This window comes from Spermophilus citellus (genome assembly GCF_964194105.1).
Source record: "Spermophilus citellus genome assembly, chromosome: 1".
Lineage (NCBI taxonomy): Eukaryota > Metazoa > Chordata > Mammalia > Rodentia > Sciuridae > Spermophilus > Spermophilus citellus.
Window position 1 is genome coordinate 124,484,066 of NC_138182.1, and position 19,504 is coordinate 124,503,569.

A 19,504-nucleotide genomic window follows, 5' to 3' on the forward strand; every position below is an offset into this window, starting at 1 on the left:
CAGCTCTCTTGGTAGATCCGATGTCTAATAGTTAGCCTAATCACTGCTTCTCTACGTAGCCATCATGACTGCCGTGGAATAACATCGGGACAGTGGGGGAAGCTTTCATAGAGCTCCTAAGTGGAACCACAGGCTGGGAATGGCCCACAGGGCTTCCTATCCTAAGAGGGGAGGGCCACTCCATCTTGGCTGGCAGTGCTCTTTGCCTGAGATGCCATCATTCGATGCTGCTCCAAAGACCTAAGGGAGATGTGTGCCGGAGAAGTGTCTGGTTCTGTTCCTTCCCACTGAGGCTCAATGGCCCAGCCAACTATGAAAGTGAGACCCGTGCTCCTGAAGCGTAACAGCCTAGAGTCGGTGGAGCTCGTGAAGCCACCTCACCACCGCAGGAGCAAATCCCAGCAGGTGCGGTTCAAGGACGATGGGACCACTAAGAATCCAACTGGCCTAGCTGAGGCCGACACCCAGGCTCCCGAAGACCCGGCTGGGATGGGGAAGACACCAGCACCCAAGCATCATCACCCCCCTGCCTACTCGCTGTCCTTCCCCAGGTCCCAGAAGGCCGGGGGGTTTCGGAACATTGCGATCCAAACCTCCCCCAGTCTCAGGAAGCATTTCCCAGTTTTCAAAAGGAAGAAACTGACAGCCAGCAAGTCCCTGGTGGAAATGCCCACAGCACCCCCAAGTGCCATCCAGGTCAACGGCAACCTCTTGGAACAGGACATTGTGTCCTCTGACCTTGCCTACCTAAGGCTGGCTCAGCACCTGGAGGATGGACCTCGAAGGGTCAAAGTGTCCCACCCATTTCTGCCCAGGGTGTCCAAGGTGCAAAGCAATGGGCCTCTTAGCATATGCTTAGAAGCTGGGTCTTGGAGGGCCTCAGAGAAAGCTGCAGCTGCCATTCAGGTCCCAGATGATTTTTATCACGGTCCTTCCTGGGAAGCGAGAGCGTCCACGCTCAGCCCAGGTGAGTCAACTGAGAGGAGCAACTCGATACCCCCTTTGATTGACGTGTGTCCAGGGGAGGGGAGAAGGGTGCTGATATCAGATTCAGAAAGATCTCCCTCTGGCTTGGCTGCCACCAGTGGTGCCAGCTATACCCCAGGCACAGAGAAACTCAAGCACGAATTGCTTTTGCCCAAAGACAACTGTGAGGACAGAGACCTTGGCCTGCTGTCATCTCAGTCAAAGGACACATGCATCCCTTCATCTCCACAAACTCACAGCTCCCCTGCACCAGGGTCCCACAGCCAATCCACCCATCCAGAAAGAGACTCAGACTGTCCTGCATCGGATGACAGTCACCAGGACCTGGGGGCATGCAAAACTAGCAGTGCATCAAAGTCTGCCCCTGGGTGTAAGGAGCAGCCGGCAAAGAACCCCACCCAACCAGACACCCTGGAATTTCAGAACTCCCCAGGAAACAATCCCCTCCCCTCTTCTCTTCCAAGGAGTGAGAGCAAACCTCAGAGCAACAGGGAGATTAGTGACATCAATCAAATACACCTGGCACGGGGTGAACTCTGCGACCTCCAAGGTCGGCTGCAATCTGTGGAGGAATCGCTACACTCCAACCAAGAGAAAATTAAGGTCCTTTTGAATGTAATTCAAGACTTGGAGAAAGCTCGAGCTCTTACTGAAGGGTAAGGTGAATTTTTCTTATGTTAAAAACTGCCGGGTTTGAACTCGTGATCCTCCTGTACCCCTGCATCCCCCCAAAAAATCTTCTAGGTGAAGTCATTTGATGGGATGGGACAGAGAATGAGAGAACTGGCTCCCATTGGCAAAATGTCTCCAAGATGCTTGAGGTCAGTTGCGTCCCCCTATCCTAGCTGATGGCCTCCCTTCACTCTGATGGGGCTTCATTCAGTTCCAGGGTTTGGTGGATCAGGGTGAATTTCCACTCTTTTTTGCTTTTATGTCTGGGATGGGGGTGGGAGGAGAAAACAGCAAATCCATGGATCAGACCTGATTTTTATAAAGATGCAGGTCCCGCTGATAGATGAAGGGGGACACTACAGCAGGTTGACACTTCCCCACTCTCTTAGTGAGTTAATATATTTGCATTTATGTTTGTTACAAAGGGCTTAAGGTGGCCACTGAGCTTACAGTTGACCATCCCTGCTCCACTGACCACTTTTTTTGAGAACTTGGGCTGGTCCATCATGGACCGACTCTGTAAGAGTTGAAATGAGATTACAATTCTGCAAAGAGAAAAAAGTCGCCAAATACATTCCAGGGTGACTCAGCACCAGTGTGGGGAGGGGCAATGATCTGCCTGGGTGTGAGCTGCTCTTGTCCCTCCAGAAAGCATCATCTAAAGACCAAGAGGAAGCACTGCCAACGTTCATCAAAAAGGGACTGAGAGAGAAGCAATTAGCTGGCATTTGCTATTAGGAATCAGAATCCATGTTGCTTGAGAAGAGAGAACTCTATGATGAGAAATGCACTGGACCAAAGGGTTGGGATTTTTACTAATCACTCTATCCAGTCCCTCATGTTGCAGGATTGGTGGGAGCAGGAAAAAGCCTTCAGATTTGAAAGTGTTCAAAGATGCATAAAGCCCACTAGAAATGGAGGTCCCCTTGTTGCAATTTTTTATTTCCTTCTTTGCAACACAAACTTCAGGGCACCGTGAATGTTGTGTGGTAGGGACCCAGGGATTAGCTGGTAGATGTGTGTGTCCTCTGTGGCCTCTGCCCATTGATTTATCCAGCAAATGCTCTGTCTTGCAGGCGCAACTTTTATCGAACCGGCCAAGACCTCAACAACTGCAGTACCTGCCAGAACACAGCGTGCATCATATACAGGTACCTGGTCACAACCAAGGCCTGCTCTGCAGAGCACAAAAGTCATGGGGTTCAAGAAACACTCTAGTAAACTCTCTAAATGCAAAAGTCCACAGAGGGGAAAAGACAAATGCATGAGACTTAAAACATAAGGTGTTTAACTAGGAGACATTAACTTCTGGTTTCAAGGCAGGTCCCTTTGGTGGGTAAGGACCTCGATGAGCAAGCCCTTTGGATGGTATCATCCCTATGTTTATCAGACAGTAGTTCAGGTACCAAGGTAACCTCTGCCTGCATATTGGCATCTCATTTCACTATCACACACTGTGAGGTGGGCCTTTTGGTGGTCAGGGAAGTTAAGCCATTTGGTCCAGCTCACGTAGAACATAGTCTTGAGAGCAGAAGGGGTCAGACTCAGGACTGACATCCAGATCTTTCTAATTCCAAACCTGTGATATCAATTTTTCCACCACGGTGACCCCCGCCTCCCATCTCCACCCCTGGTTGCCAGCCCACACCCAGCACTCACTACAGGTCAAGAACTGTGCTACGCACTTTGTGTTCCTTTCAAAATATACCATTGCTTCCCAGCATGGGATGAGGTCTACAATAAAGTGGTTTATATAGGAGATAGATGGGAACACGATAGAGTGGTAAGAGCATTCGAGTCAAAGATCTGTGCTTTGATCCCAAGTCAGATCAGCTACCATGACGTGGCTCAGTTTCTTTATCTGTAGCATGGGAGCAATGACCTCTACTGAGAGTCCCCATGGGGACCTAAGGAGGTAACAGATGCAAGTGCCTTCCGTAACCGCAACTGAGCAGGGCTCATTACTGTTGTTACCAGGAAGACCAATGGCTCCTCAGCTGGAACCCCACTTTCAATGGCACAGTGGAAAAGTGGTTAAAAGTGGTCATTTCAATTGATGGCCTATAATTTTGTTGACCACAATGTCTGGTTTTCATTTCTTCGCTATTTTCTCTTTCCACGGAGAATGACAGCTCGGCTGAGTGCACAGTTGCCCAGGTGGGTTGCCCATGTCTTCTGGTAGAAATTTCTTGTTCTTTCTGGCAGCATCCTGAGACTTTATCCCAGTAGGGTGCCCCATACCTGGAAGCCAGCAGGTGCTTACACTGGGGCAGAGCTTTGGGCATTTTCTCCACCCACCTGTCAACTCCTTACACGGAGGAGCCCAAGACCACGTTTCTACCAAATAGAGGAAGGTTCTGCACAAGTCACACCGAAAGAGGCCTTTTAACTCCATGTGAAGTGTGCCCTCAGAGGAGGGGCCTCGTAGCTGTGGCCAACAGAAGCAGGCCGTCTTTATCAATGGCTACCTTTTTTTTTTCTCTCCTTTAAAAAAAAATATCTCCTATCTGAAGCAAGAGAGAACAAAAAAAAAAACCTATCATAAGTAGGAAGAATTCATTTGAACCAACTTGCATTTAAATTTCTGGCTGCTCTCTCTTCAGGTAGCTACTGATGCATTTTGTATGACCTTAAAATAATTTTTTATTTGGTTGATGTAAGTGAAAAGGGCAGGTGGTTATTTACCAGCCTGCTATGAGTTTTGTGACCTGGACAAGTCATTTCTGACCTCCGAGTTTCCTCATTTGAAAGATGAGAGCTTTTAATTAGCCAGTCCCAATGGTCCCTTTGAGTTCTGACATTCTGTGTTTCCAAGCTGAATTAAAAGTGACAATATTTGGTTGAACTGTGACCACCCAACAAGTCTGAGAACGTCTGTGGTTTTCTAGTGCTTACTTCAAACATCCCAGGCAAAGGTTCTCAATTAAGTCCCACCCCTGGGTGGGCTGGCAAGCCGCCCCTCCCTTCCAAAAGAACATGTGCAGCCTGCAGAGGCTCCTCATCATCATTCACAGCCAGTCTAGACTCTTCTCCCAGACAGTAAGTGTCCCCCTTGTATCCAAACCACTGTGAAGAAATGGGCAATTAATTTGATGAAAGCAGAGAGATCAGAACAACATCCCCGTCACAGCCACAGAAGCAAGATGAGAGTTGTCATTTAAAAAAAAAAAAATTTCAAATGACTTCGAACTTGTGTGGTGTCCTGAAAAGCCACATCTTAGAAGCTAATGAATAAGTGATGTGAAACGCTCCTCCGCGGGCCTCGCTCTGGCGCTGTGCTCTCTCCCCCTGATGATGGATGGGCCCAGAGCATGTCACTGTACATGAGGCACATGGGCACATGATGGATTGCCCACTGGGCCCTCTTCTCTGGAGATGCTGCTGCCTAGTTAGCAACACATAAGGTTTTCTAAGTGGGATTTCCCACAGGGCCCAGGAGCCAAAGGCTGTGGCTCTGCTGTTGCTCCTGTCAAGACACACGAGACCATTGGTCCTATCTCTGTGCCCCCTCAGCCTCCTTGACTCTCTCCTCCTGCCAGGGATCACTTGGGTGGATCCTCTATGACCAAAGAGCCAGCCTCAACACTGTTGCCTAAAGATCCCATGCATGGATCTCTCGGCTTCCAAGGATCCCATACACTGGGGAGGGACTCCTTTGTGTTTCTTTGTTAACTAAGCTCCAAGGGAAGAGGGTAAGAATTGACTCCAAACCTTAAGCTGGTTCCGGGAGGTTTAGTCTCCATTTTTCTCACCTCTTTTTAGCTTGGATCCTAGGACAATTTACCCAGAGGCTTGAGTGCACTGCTGCTGGAGGTATCCAAGACTCAGTAACACTGAATTACTCCGTGAGAAAGTTTGTTCTCTTTTCAAATCTGTTTCAGTCCTTCTGATCGCCTAGAGGGGAAATCTGGTTGGGTGCTAGAATGTCTTTTTGAGGCTTTCTTGCTTGCTTATCACCTTTCTTTGTAAAAAGAGTGTAGGTCTGAGGTTCCCAGCCCCAGGCAAGCAACAGTATCCAGCCAAGAATGCAATGATTTTTAATTTTTTTTTTATCAAAGCTTTAAAAACTAATCCTCTTAAATATTTATGGTAAGTGATACAGGTCTCCATTTCAAAAGTGATATTTCCTATGTTGTATTATTGTTTTTTTTTCTGTAAGTTTAAAAAGTGAATTGATTTCGGAAAAAAAAAAAGGCTAAGTAAATAATTGTGCAGATGATGTGGGAAATCTGGTAAAATCCATGAAGGTGGCGAACCACTGATTGAAGTCTGGGGAAGCAGTACCCTCAGAAACGACTCCCTTTCTTCTTTCCAAGGGCATGAGGTCTCTCCCAGCCACCCTCCTCCTTCCTCAACCTGATCTCGGCTCCTCCAGCCGTATCTCCCTACGCTTCATGTTCACGTCCACTCTAAAAATAGTCAGCAAAGCCTCTTTGGAGGACTTTGACGATATGGCTCATGCATTTCTTTTCTGGATGTAGCTCCCAGGAAAAATCCATTTAAGTTGTAAAATGCTTCTAATGTTTCAAGAGAAAATAATGGAAATTCTTTCCCCCCCAAAAAAAATTTATGTACCACCCAAGCATATAGCTTGGATGGAAATAAAGTGCAAGCTATAAACTCATCGTTTTTAGTGGGCGAAGGGAGAGGTTGATCATGTAAAATTTGAAAGTTGCTAAAGAGGAGAGAGATAAAAAGAGCAGTTGTTTGTCTGAAGTCTACCTGGACAGGCAGCTCCTCTTCTCACCCTTAGCCTCTTCCTATTGCTTCAACTGAACTCAAGACTCACAGACTTGAGTTTATTTCTGTGGTACCATTTTCTCGTACTCTTTCCTAAGATGTGGGTACATATTGTGTCATGCAGTGCATGACTTTCAACTAACTACAGATTCTTCCACTTAATGTCTGTATTAATCAGCTTCATGTTACTACAACAAAATGAGGCAACTATTTAGCTTATGGTTACTGAGTCTCATTGCTCTGTGTTCTGATGAGGGTGGCACATTGTGACGGGAATAGAATGAGTCACTTACATCAGGAGCCAGGAAGCAAAGAAAAACTGAGAGTCTAGGGACCCCTAACTCCATTCAGGAGCACACCCATAACCTAAGGGCCTCCCATAGGCTCCACCTACTGAAAGTCCATGGCACCTCCCAATGCTACCACCCTGGGGACCAAGTCTTTAACATCATGTTTTGAGGACACCCATATAGCAATATCCGAGGGCATCCCAAATTTACCTTATCTCTAAGCACATTCCTCACTGCCCCACACAAAAAATGAATTCCCTGTTTACTTTCTGCAACACCACTAACCACACAGCAACTCTGTAAGGACACCACCGTCCCCGCCTCACTCTTCTTCACTACACATGTCAAGCTGACCATCCGTCCCACCTGCCCCATCCATCCCGTTGCCCCCGTCCAGCCCCTTCACTCCCACACCCCTGCTCTGGCTCTGCAAGAGCCCTCGTCATTCCTCACTTGAATGCTGGTTGGTCTTTTCACCATAGGTCCCTTTTACTCCATCCCAAGTAATCCTCCATGCAGATTGCAAAGCCATGTCTCAAAACCCGACCATATTCCCCTGATAAACCGTCCTGCCCTGGTTCCCACTGTTTCCTGGAGCTGACTCCTCAAGGCCCTTAAATGTCATGCTGAAGCCTCTTTTGACCCGCTGTGCTCTGGCTCCACCACAGGGGCCACTGGGCTGGCTGCTCCATCAGGCCTCTGCAGGAGTCGCCCGGCTTCCCCAGAATCCCTTTTCCATGCTGCTTTCTCTGGAATTGACCAGTCTTGCCAAGAAAGCCAATTCCATGGACAAACTTGATCCCTTCCCAAAAAGGACACCACAGCCTGAGAATTCCTCCCCTCTACCATTGATCCTAACCCAAGGCTTACAAGGTTCTCTCCACCAGCAAACATCTAGCGCCCAAAGTCCTAGGCCAGTGTCTAATACAGAGTTGGACCTCAAGACTCTTGTCAAGGAAGGAAAGAGTGTATTAACCTGAAGAAGAATTAAAAGCAGCAGAGGGCTTGAGACAGCTGTTTGGATCACCTGAAAAGTAAAGTCCTGGTTATCATTGGTGCACAGCTCCATCCTCGGGTATTGACATGGAGGATGTGCACTAATCAAATGTTCTCACCAGGAAGAGAAGGCATCTATGTAGCCAGTTCTTCTAAACTACATCACATAGTGACTGAATGTACTACATGGATTGTCAATTTTAAAATACCCAGAATACTACGTTCTTCTAATGAGGTAGAACCTAATCAAATCTCCCTTTGATGACTCCAAGAATCTGCTGTGCTTTCACAGGACATTGAGATCCTTGCTCTCCATGGCCTGCTAGCAAAGCTGCCTAGTAATTCCATGCAGACTGGGGTGGGCAGGACAAAACTCAGCTGTAATACCTGTAATAACTCTGAGCTGAAATACCTCTTTCCTTGGAGTCCCAGCCATCTCTAAAGCATTTGATTAGCAGATTCTCTGGGTAAAACATCAAGGTCCAGGGTGGTAGGTGGAATAATGCCTGAGATGATCACATCCCAACTTCTGACCCCTGTGAATACTTGACCTTATCTGGCAAAGAGAACCTTGCAGATGTGGTTAAGTGAAGGCCTTGGATGGAGATCGGTATCCAGGTCTGCACGAGTGGCTGACAGCATGAAGGTCCTCATGGGGACAAGCGGGAGGCTGGAGAGTCAAAGGCAGAGGTCAAAGTGATAAAGTCACAAGCCAAGGAAGGCAAGAGATGTGTTCCCTCATGGCCCCCAGCAGAGCCCAGCTCTGCTGATGCTCTGGTGGCCAGCCAGTCTCCAGACAGTAAGAATAAGGCCCATGGTCCAATGTGTGGTCACTGTTCGAGCAGCAATAGGAAACCAGTCAGCTCACATGGAATCCCCAGAGTACGTGAACTATGCGGGTGCCCTGGGGGTCAGTTTATTAGATTTTATTTGATGATTTTTCAACTACAGAAGCTAGGAGCAGGTGTCTGTAGGGTTGAACTGAAAGGAAGGAACAGCGACCACCACCTGCTGAGCATCTATCTCCGTCTGTTTTCAGCACCTTATGTTTACCACCTTATGAGAAATAGTACCCCCATTCTACAGACGAGGAGTTGAGGTTCAGGGAGAATCAGGAACTTATATAATTTTCAAATGAGGCAACTGAGGCTGAGAAGACCGAGGCACTTACACAGTTATTCTGAACTTCATAAAAGCAATAGCAAGGTCAGAACTCAGTCTGTCTTCCCACAAGCCAGATTCCAGAGCAAGTTGCCTTCAGCTAAACCACTGGGTGGCTGTCAGGGCTACATGGACTGTAACATCATTGCTGAGCTCTACCAGACAAAGATACCATTGAAGATGCAGGGCCTGAACCAGTTCTGGAGGCTTGACCTAGGGCCCCCTGCATCAGAATCCCCAAATCGGCTGTGCCGAGGGGTAGGTAGAAAAGAAGCTGTAGTCACAGCAGGCTCCCTGGAAAAGTCTGAAGCTTTGCCAGCATTGGCTGGGTGAGATCAGGGTCTTTAAAGGAAGAGTCCACTGTTGAGTTCCTGGAAGACTTGGGGTGGGGGGGACAAGTGCATGAATACAAAACTCTTGCTCATAAAATAACTCATAAACTAGCATTTGTTTTTAATGCTTCTTTGGAAAGATGGCTTTGACTTTTGGGTTAGGTGGTCACAAGTAGACCTAATTGTATATGGAAGGAGCTGGTGGGGATGGAGGAAAAGGAGAGAGAAGAAGTAGGGAGAGGGAGCTCATCCTTGCAGTAGGTGTCTTTGGATGCTTCCTGCTTCCAATGAGAAGAGGAAACTTGCCCCTCTCCGGCCATTTGGAGACCTGCTCGTATAATGCATTACTAAGGGATTCATGGGAAGCCTTTCATTCCTCCCACACCTCCCAGTTCCTCAGGCCTCATCTAAGATCAGGAACTGATTGGCAATCCAGGCTGGCATTTCTCCTGCAATTAAGGTTAAGAGCATTGAAAAGCCCCATTGTGCTCCCGCGCTGAGAGTCCAGTGCTGGGCGCTGTCCCCAGTGAGCCCTGGAGAGGGGAGGGTGTGTGGAGGCTGGACCATTGCCCATGCGCCCACTCTTCAGGAGAGGGGTGCGGTCACCCCACACTGGTGACTGGAATATGCACAAAGCTCCATGCCATGCTAGAATCCTCCACCCCATCCCGATTTCCTTAAACTCCACAGACCACAAGTCACTGTATTATTATTATTATTATTATTATTATTATTATTATTATTATTGACACCTCCACTATGAACATCCTTCTGAACCAGCCTGAGAAGCACCTAGAGATCCCTACCAGGAGATTTGCCCCAGAAGCCTCCCTCTGCCCTACCTCCCAGTATTTTCATTTCTGGTGCTTCCCTTTGGGAGGAAAGCCAGGACTTTCCCTTAGGGAGAAGAGAGGCTCTGGAGAGCCAGGGAGCTGCCTGGGGGCCTAGGGCTGGTGGCCCTGAGAGCCCTTCCTTAAGTTTCCTTCCAGGGTTAAGCTGTTGGTCACTGGCCTGTGGCCTCCCCAGCCACTTACAGCTATGGCCTGACAGAGAAATGGTGTTTCTCTAGAAACTGCAACGTACACTCAGTCCTAAGGGTTTAGCAACCAACTTTCCACTTAAATTATTCAGTATTTTTCCTTTTGTCTGCTTACCATGCTCTCGCAGCAAGGAGCCAGGTGAACTGTGAGAGCCACAGTCTCCCAGCCAAAGTCCTCTCTCTGGCCAGCAAAGAAATGCACAGTGAAAAATAATTACAAAGCACACAGCAGATCTGTTCTTTCTAGAAATCACAGGCGCCATTTACAGCTGTCATCAAATTCCAAGATGGACTGAGGAACACCATCTCAAGTGGTGGGACGTGAGCCTCATGGCAATACCATCCAGCGTCCTCAGAATGACCAGCCACAACCCCACTTAAACTGCCTCTGGGGGAACAGCCATAAAGTGCGGGCAGAAACTTCTGAGGCCCCGACAGGTTGATACCCAAGACGTTCATTGTGCCTATCCCCCGATTCTCTTGGTGGCTTTGTCCCTTCTTTCTCCCTGGAGCATAAGGGAAAAGAAGTCGGATTTACAGCATCAGCAATTTATCTGCAATAAAAAATGTAAGCTGCTTTAATGTGTTAATGGCTAAAGAGGCTGAAACACGCCATAAATATGAAATCAAGCGAGTTGAGTTCTTCCCAGGAATAATAAACAGGTGCTGGGGACACCAAGGCCACAGATGACCACACAGTGATCCAGCATTTATTTCTTTGTCAAATTCATATAAGAGTCGTTACCCTTTGTCGAACCCGCTGCCACATCAGGCACTTTAACGCCACACGCATCTTCTCATTTTAGGCTCCAGGTGACCCCCCAGTGTGGGTAGGACTATTATTCTCATATTACAGATGTAGAAAGTGAGGCTTGGAGTGGTCCAGGAACCTGTTCCCTAGGGGCCAGGGCTCAAGCCCGGGTCCTACTTTCAGGGGAGTTCAGTTTCCCGTCCCTCCCCGTTTCCTCTTGACCTTGCCTCCTCAGTGCATTGGTGTGGCATGTGACTGAGATGACCAAACCTTTCTGAGGCTGACAGCACGCTCCTTGTCACAGGGCCACAGACTTCCTTCAGAGACAGCGATCAGCAGTGAAGAGTTCTACAGTTTGGTCCTGCTGATTTCTATGCCTGCAGGAGAACCTGGGATTCTCTGAGAATTCATCAGTGGGTAGCTGCCCCAGGAGAAGGGGTGGATTGCCAATGTGAAACAGCAGCAAGTCGTTACAGCCTATAAATGATGAGCAACCCGGTCAGAAGGAACCAGGTCGTTGCGGGGGGGGGGGGGGGCATAAAGCTAGAGCCCCCTTTCCCCTAGACTGTGATTCTTCCCCAAAGACACTTTCCTAAGTGGTGTGATTTACCCTAGCGGACAGCAACCAAACTACCCTCACTGCATCCATCAATTCTTACAGCTAATCCTTTAAAAGGAAAGCTCCAGAGGGCCAATAAATCTGTGGTGCACTTGGGCTCTGTGGTAAGAGGAACCACAGGAACGCTCCTGAGGGAGAGGGGACGAGGCAGAGAGGAGTCAGGAGATGTTTTGTCTTCAGAGAGATGCCGCAGGGCACTCTCACTTCTCAGCCCGCTGGCCTACCATGCAGGCTTGGTGGCAGTGGTGTGTCAACCATCTCTCTTTATAAACCAGCAAGACCCACCTGCCCTGGAGGAAGTGCCCAGGGCCCACTGGAGACATCAGCAGCCTATCCCCACCCAGGTGACCTTGAATGAGCTGCCTTCTAAGGGGTGAGCATCTTTTCTGGGTATGCAACCTCAATGTCAAGGCCACCCTGAAATCCAAAAAGAATATTGCAGATGGGTCAGCAGGGACCCAGAGGGTCCCCATGCAGCCCAGCCCAGTGTGGCTATGGCTGTACAGAATGCTTTGGGGTAAGTTAGGAGTGACAGGCCTTGGTGGCCACCCCACCCCCACAGACCTTTTGCAATCCAGATCTCACACAGGCACAAGAAACTGTCCCTTTGGAGCAGTATGTCTCAGTTCATGAGCTTTGGAGGCAACATAACTGAGGTTCGAATCTTGGCTCTGTCACTTCAGTGGGTATCCTTGGCAGGATACTTAACCTCTCTTTGCCTCAGTTTCCTCATTTGGGAAATGAAGCCAATATTATCTATGTCCTGGTACAATGAGAATTGTATGACAGAAGGAATGTCAACTTGCACGTGGTGTCTCTGGATCTCACTCCATGCGTGAGACTCTTTCTTGTCATAATTATTATTATTGCCCATTTATTACTGTGTGTCCTGATCAAGGGGGGGGGGGTCAGGTCATTTTAGGGTTTCTTCTCTTTAGAATACAACCCTGAAAGAGCCAGGCCCTTAGTGGAAGCATGTGATCCTTCTTTAGAAAGGAAGAGCAAAAGACCAGGAGTCAGGAAGCCAGGTGTTTCTGTACCTCTGCAATTTTTTTGGTTAAATTCTAATGCCTAATACCATGGCAGTTAGGAAGTGGGGCATCTCAAAGGTGATTAGGTCACGAGAGTGGAACTCTCATGAATGAGACTGTGTGCAGAGAGTCTGTGGGCCCCTTCTGTCAGGTGACAGGGTGGAGTCAGCCATCTGTGCACCAGGAACTAGGCCCGTGGCAGACAGGGAATCTGCCAGCATCTTCATCGTGGACTGCCAGATTCCAGGACTGTGAGGGGTTCAGTGCTCCTGTTTAAGCCATGCAATCAAAGGTGTTATTTTACAGCATCCTTAGCTGACTTAGACTCCGGGCTTAAAACTGATCCTAATTCACACTGTGACTTGCCTTTGCCAACTTATCTTTCTGTTTTAATTGCCCATTTATGAGCATTTATGGGCATTCAATCTTCCCTTCTGCCTGGGATATCCTGAGGGTAAATGTAACACAGACCTGAAGCGTTCTGCAAATTTGAAGGTCTTATATAAAAGTAAGAGGTTTCTTTGATTTTTTATGATTCTATATAAGTTGGTATCTCCTTGTGGCCCACCCAACTTCTGCTCGCCCAGCTAAGATCCTGCATCTAGCACCTAGCTCACTGCTTGCTCATGTGTTTACATATTTACCTATTTTTCTACCTGCTCCTTACTGTTTCTTGGTTCAGGCAAGCCATGACACAGAGCTCTCAGTGCTTCCAGTTACCTAGAAAAACATTCTTCTGCTTCCCACCTGGCATGATGGCTGGAGTATTGATCTGTCAGTTAGATTAGTGAGGTGCCCTCAAGAGGGAACCCTGAGAGTTCTCATCCACTCCTGGTTTACATACTGCTCACTGTCTAAATGCAGTATGGCACCATGCTTAGACGTATTCTAAGATGTGAAGGGCTCAAAGGCTCCCTAGTGACCTGGGCATCCCTGAACCCTGGGGCCTGTATCCCGTGCATCCTCAGGAGACCAACCCACATGCTTTGCCTGGGCTGGACTTTCTCAATTGATCCAGCCCTGAATCCTTCACTGCAATAATTTCTTGATTAATCTTGGTCCCCTGGGTTCTAAATAAACTAAGCACCCAACACTTATCTTCCTTCTTAAGATCCTGCATGGAATATGCAAGGTGGGCAAAGATGGCACAGGAGGGAGGGTAGGATGGAGGGAGAGGTGAGGCTGGAGGGCTGTTTTGTTCTACCATCAGGGCACAGCCCAAAGCCGAGAGCTCACCCCCAGAATCTACAAACAGCTCCCCATGGAGAATCCTCACCAAGCTGGCAATGGGCTCCTCTTTTCCAGGGGCTGGTGAACATGGTGTGGGGGTTGGCATCTCCTCTTTTTTACCCAGCCTTAGGATGCCAAGCAGATGAGGGTGAGGGCACAGGCTCCTCCCCATTTATAAGGCAGCTGCCACCAAAGCAAAACATATTCCCTCTCTTCCCCTCCAAACCAAACAGAGTTTGTCAAACAGATGAATAAGAAGAAAAGGGACAATTTTCCTTTATGTTAATAAATTGCTTTGGCCTAAAAAACATTAATCAATTTCTTTGCAAAGCACACACACTTCTCCATACTCTGCTATTTGCCTGGCCTTGAAAAGAAAGTCACTTTCAATCCCCTTTAAACTGTCAAGACCAGTGGGGGCAGTCGCAGCGGGGAGGGGGGAGCTCCCCAATCCCCAGTGATTATAATGGAGCCCCGGCTGTGTTTCCATAGAAACGCGGAGTGTGTTCTCCCCTGAGTGTGCAAGGAGGGGAGGGGTGGAGAGTGATGCCGAAGGCCAGGTGTGTAATCACCGAGGAGACAAAGGTGCAGATGAGAGGTGGGGCATGTCCCTAAGACCTGGAGACTGAGAACTCTGAGAAGAAGCATGGATCCGGCAGACTGTGTCCCAAGCAGGGTGACGGCACCTGCCACCATGGCCATTTGTACAACTACCCACCGGACGTTATTAAGCCCCACACTCAGCTGCTTCTCGGGGTGGGGAGGAACCTGTCCAAGGTCTCCTAACCAGTGGGCAGTGCCACCTGGGTTCAAACCAGTAGGTATTCAACTCCATCCTCTGCCTCGGGCTGCACTTCAACCTATGTCCCTGAGAGGGGGTTAGTGTCTGTCTCCTGGCTCTTCCCCCCAGGTCGGCCAGCTCTACACACATTCTGGATTCACCCACAGCTACTTTTCCTAATAGGTGCCGGGGCACCTATAAATCTTGACAAACTCAGGTGGTGTGTTGCTGGACTTGCTTGTTTGATTTCCAAAGTCAGAAATCTCACATGTGAGAAGAAATCTGCTGCTGCATGTGTTCACAGCATTGGGAGGAACAGATGGACAAGGACCTGGAAAGCAGGGGCAGTGGAGAGAAAGAAGAAGAATGTTTTGAAAGCAACCGTTAGTGTAATCGCTATCTAGTACCCTGGGAAGTGAGATTCATGGTGACAGTATCCAGTGCATCTAGCTCCCTGGCATGTCGATGGGACCTAGCACAGTGTTGGGCTCAGATGGAGGCATGGAAGGATAGATGGACTGTTGGGTAGGATGCTCTATACCATATAGCATGGAAAATTCTAGAATGAGCTGGTACTCATTCTCTTTGGCTCTGCTTGACACTCTACAGTGAAGATGGTTTTTCTGATGCACTAGGTAGGACGGCTCTATTTAAGAGGAACGGGGACTATGAATGTTCCCTACCTGTGAGCCATGTTTTCCCAGTGCTGCAGGGGTAAGAATCGGAGCTTGCAACTTTCTGTTTTATATTCCTGCCTTGATGCAATGTAGAGGTTGCTGGGGGCAAGTCTCCCCAGACTCTGAATCCACTGCATTAAGTTTCCACTGGGAAGAACAAGGTCGAGGTGGTGCAGACAGAGACCCACTCATCCCCCCAAGACTGATTAAGGTGCAGGATCTGTGATACATACAGAAGTGTGAGAGTCACTGTGTGAGTCTGTGGGTGTCTCTGCCCGCTAATCTGGCACATCCTGGGCTTTGGCTGGAAGGTCCCTAACAGGCACAATGTTGACCTGAGGGCTCAGACACTGGATTAGCAGAGCCAGGAGGCCCCAGAGAGTGCTGATCCTTCCCCTGAGCCTAGAACAGGGATTGACACCTGGAAGATGCTCAACAGTGCTTGTTAGGGGACAGGTATTTAGACCTGATGCCCACTCTGTGGGGCACACTATTTGGGCACTGCCTCTTCACCCTCTGAATGGGTGCCCTGGCTCCCTTGGCACATGAGGAGTCTGCTGCTCAAAAATGGGAAAAGACTCCCCAAGATCTCACTGCTGATAAGCTCTGGAGGTTTGCTTTGAAAAACACTTCCTGTTTTCTTCCATCATATAGGTCACCCACCAGGATTATGTCCCTACAGAGAGGATCAGGGAGGAACAGAAAGAGAAAGAATGCAAGCAGAAGAGAGGAAAAACTGGGGAAAGCTCATCAAAAACCCAGAAGTGAGGCAATTAGACGCCCTTCCCCAGGGCTCCCCATGAACCCGTCCTCATCCTGCTGCCTATAGAACAGACTGCTCCCCTGTGTCTCTCAGCCGGTTTCTTCCCTCTCAGAACGCTTGGTGACAAGGCATCTTTGGGGCTTCATTAGTCACATGTGGCAATTGTGATTTACCTTCTCAGCAGCGCTAACCTGAGTTCTGAGAGGTGATATGAGGATAGTAGGTGAGGGCAGGTGAGCCTTTAATGAGGGCTTCTTTTCAGCCCTTGCTGGGGATGGAGGTTCTAGCCAGTCATGCCACTTCCCAAAGCAGCATGGGCAGGGCCTTTGGTCTTCTGTGCACATCATTTTCCTTCTGGCTGAACAGGAGTCTGTTCTGCCTTCTTCATGACCCCACATTCCCTCCCCCTCCACTCCCCCATGCGGGCTCCTCATCCTTGGACCTCCCGAGAACCCTGGTGCCAAAGCAGGTAACGAACACATCTGAAAGCTTAAGGCCTCCTCCAAGCGCCAGGCAGAGGTGAACCTCCTTGGGGGAAGAGAACTGCTAAGATGGGGGAGCTCCTACCCACTGCAGCCATGTCTAACAGGAACCCCTCTTTGCAGCCAGATTCACTGGGTTCTGGGAGGTTGAGAGGGCCACAGGTAGGCTAAGGCTGGCTCCCCAGCTTCTCTGACACACAGAGCTCAGAGGGAGCACAGCACCCACTCCTCAGAGATTGCAGCTGCTGCTCCAACTCCCTGCTCACCTCATCCTGCTGGCTACAGAACAGACTGCTCCCCTTGTGTCTCTCAGCCGGTACCTTCCCTGGAAAGCAGGGACAGCGGAGAGAAAGAAGAAGAATACCCCAGGGTATCCAAGACTTTTTAGTATGGCCATCCTGAGTGACTGGAATTCAAAGAGAGTTACTGACACTGTAGTTTTTAACTTATCAAGCATTTCTGCCCGGCCTCAGGCTGCCTGGAAAGCGGGTGGGACCTAGTTGGCATTTGACCTTTGAGATAGCAGTTAATTCTCCTGCAACATCAGAGGGCAGGAGACTGCAGCCTCTCAGTTACATTGTCCCCACAGCTCACATCTACCTCATAGACCTTTGTGGCCATCAACACAGAATAACCAAGTCTATGCATTAATTATTCTAAAATGCACAAATGAAAAAAGGAGACTGGTCCTTCACTAAAGGAATATTTAATCTCTCAGAACAGAGGAATGCTGTGAGGTGCTCTCATATGTAAAGTTCTCAATACACCTTGCTAAGTCGAGAAGCAATTTGAAGAGCAAGGCCCAGTACACCAGCAGTGCTGGTGATAATGACGATGCCAGCAACAGGGGCAAAAGCAGGAAGGCTGGCCCCATGCAGGGCACTGCTCTGGGCACATCATCTGCATCATCTCACCTTACACATGCCACCTCCCAAGAAGGTGCCATTATTGCCTCCATGTCACAGATGAGGAAACCGAGCTCAGTTTTATTTGAACGCTCCTTTTATTACTAAAATGTTTTATAATGAGGCAGTTTTCATGCCTAATGCATAATAGCCTACATTAACAATGAGGACTGCAGATCCACCGAGATGGCTTCCAGTATTTACTGAACACCCAGCAGAGCCTCTCTGTTACATGTCATATCCACACTTGGTAATAGCCCTGTGAGGAACGCACTGCAGGTGTCAGTTCAATCTATGAACAATGAGGGATTCAGAGAGGTTCCATAACCTTCTCAAGGCCACACAGTCAGCCCCTGGGTCTCTAAGGACCAGTGACTTGATTCCAAAGCCTGTGCTCTTCGTGCCAGTTGGGGACCTGGTGATGCAAAATCAGTGTGTTTTGATTTGAATTTACTTTTCTTCCTCTGTTTTTCAGTGTAGAGTATGATTTTCGGCAGCAGGAAGGAAGGTTCCATGAAGTTCTGCAGAGTCTAGAGGAAGTGGAACCAGTTGAGGAAGCATCTTCCCCACCAAAGTCCCCAGCAGAACCCCCGGCCCCTGAGAAACAGGATCTGAGGCGGAAAACCAAGAAGGTGAAGAGGAAGTGCTTCTGGTGGATCTGACCTCTTGAGGTCACACTCCGAGCTCCCGCCCTTCTGTCTGAGCCTCCCGGGCTTCTTTGCCAAGGCCCGGGCTGGGAGCCCTTGACCTGTGAAGCCAGGGAGCTTGGGGCCTGTGTGGCCGCTGCTGGACACTCGATCACCCACCTGATCTGAGTGTGTGCCGCTGCTTGCTGAGGACTTCACAGACTCTGGTGTGACCACGAGCTGAGTTCCCTGTCACACATGGCCAGGCCTCGTCCCCATCTGCTACATCCAGATTCCCACCACGGGCAAAACCCCCACCGCACTTTCCCACACCGCCATGATGCTGAGCACTTCATCCCATCCTGGTCTCAAGAACTCAGAAGGAAAAAAAAAAAAGAAAGAAAGAAATGCTGTGCAGAGCAGGAGGATAGAGGAGGGTTATAAGCAGGTATCCTGGGGAAAAATCAGATGAAAATCCCAGGAGTTTCCTAGCTGTCAGCGCACATGGGCACGAGAGAAATGCAAGGTCATCCTGGCACATTGGAGTCCTTTTCATTTTTAATTAGCCACTCCATCCCAAACCAAGGAGCACTGTCACACAGTGTAGGCCTTCAGTCCATGCAGAGTAAGGTCACCCCAGGGTATCCAAGACTTGTTAGTGTGGCCGTCCTGGGTGACTGGAATTCAAAGAGAGTTACTGACACTGTAGTTTTTAAACTTATCAAGCATCTCTGCCCGGCCTCAGGCTGCCTGGAAAGTGGGTGGAACCCAGTTGGCATTTGACCTTTGAGATAGCAATTAATTCTCCTGCAACATCAGAGGGCAGGAGACTCTGCAGCCTCTCAGTTACATCTTATCTGTGACGTATAGAAGGTGAACCTGAGACACAACACTCCTTCCCATCCATGCATCCCTGTGCCAGCCTCGTAGCTAGGAAAACACATACCATTCCACTTGGTCTCCCTTCCCGGGGACCAGGCAACGGTCACCTGCTTGAAGAGGCAGCAGGACTGGGCATGAGGATATACATTTCTCCATTCTAGCATTGAAGGCCTTCCCTTCCCAAAATCTGAGTTCTTTGGGTCTGGCTCTTTCTTTTGACAGGACCCCTCTACCTGGGGAGTCCAGGCAAACTCGTATGGCTGTGCCAAGCCCTAACGTAGAAGGAAGTAATTGCTTCATACTCTTGAGGCTGAGGGGTAGGGTGGCAAGGCTCAGATTCCTGCACATTAAATTCCTTGCTGGCCTGTGGTTGGATTGAAGCCACAGGAATGAGTCCTAAAGCTAACGCAGCTTTAAATGAGGAAGGTACTTCAGGGATCCTTGGCCCAGGACCCGGGGTCTCAGTGAAAGCCTTGGTAGTGCACGGCATCCCGTGTGTACATGGGACGTGTGTGCCCTACTGCCAACCAAAGCTAATTG

General features: G+C 49.0%; 2 protein-coding genes across 2 annotated transcripts in view; one reads left to right on the forward strand and one right to left on the reverse strand.

Moving 5' to 3' along the window:
• The window catches only part of DOCK2 (dedicator of cytokinesis 2), a 400,926-nt gene that overhangs the window by 194,455 nt on the left and 186,967 nt on the right, over nucleotides 1-19,504 (reverse strand). The window lies entirely within an intron of this gene.
• INSYN2B (inhibitory synaptic factor family member 2B) lies at nucleotides 74-18,972 on the forward strand. The gene is made up of 3 exons (XM_081269617.1): nucleotides 74-1,643; nucleotides 2,736-2,810; nucleotides 17,932-18,972. The coding sequence occupies exons 1-3, from the start codon at nucleotides 298-300 to the stop codon at nucleotides 18,116-18,118; spliced, it is 1,608 nt and encodes a 535-aa protein (XP_081125743.1). The 5' UTR covers nucleotides 74-297; the 3' UTR covers nucleotides 18,119-18,972.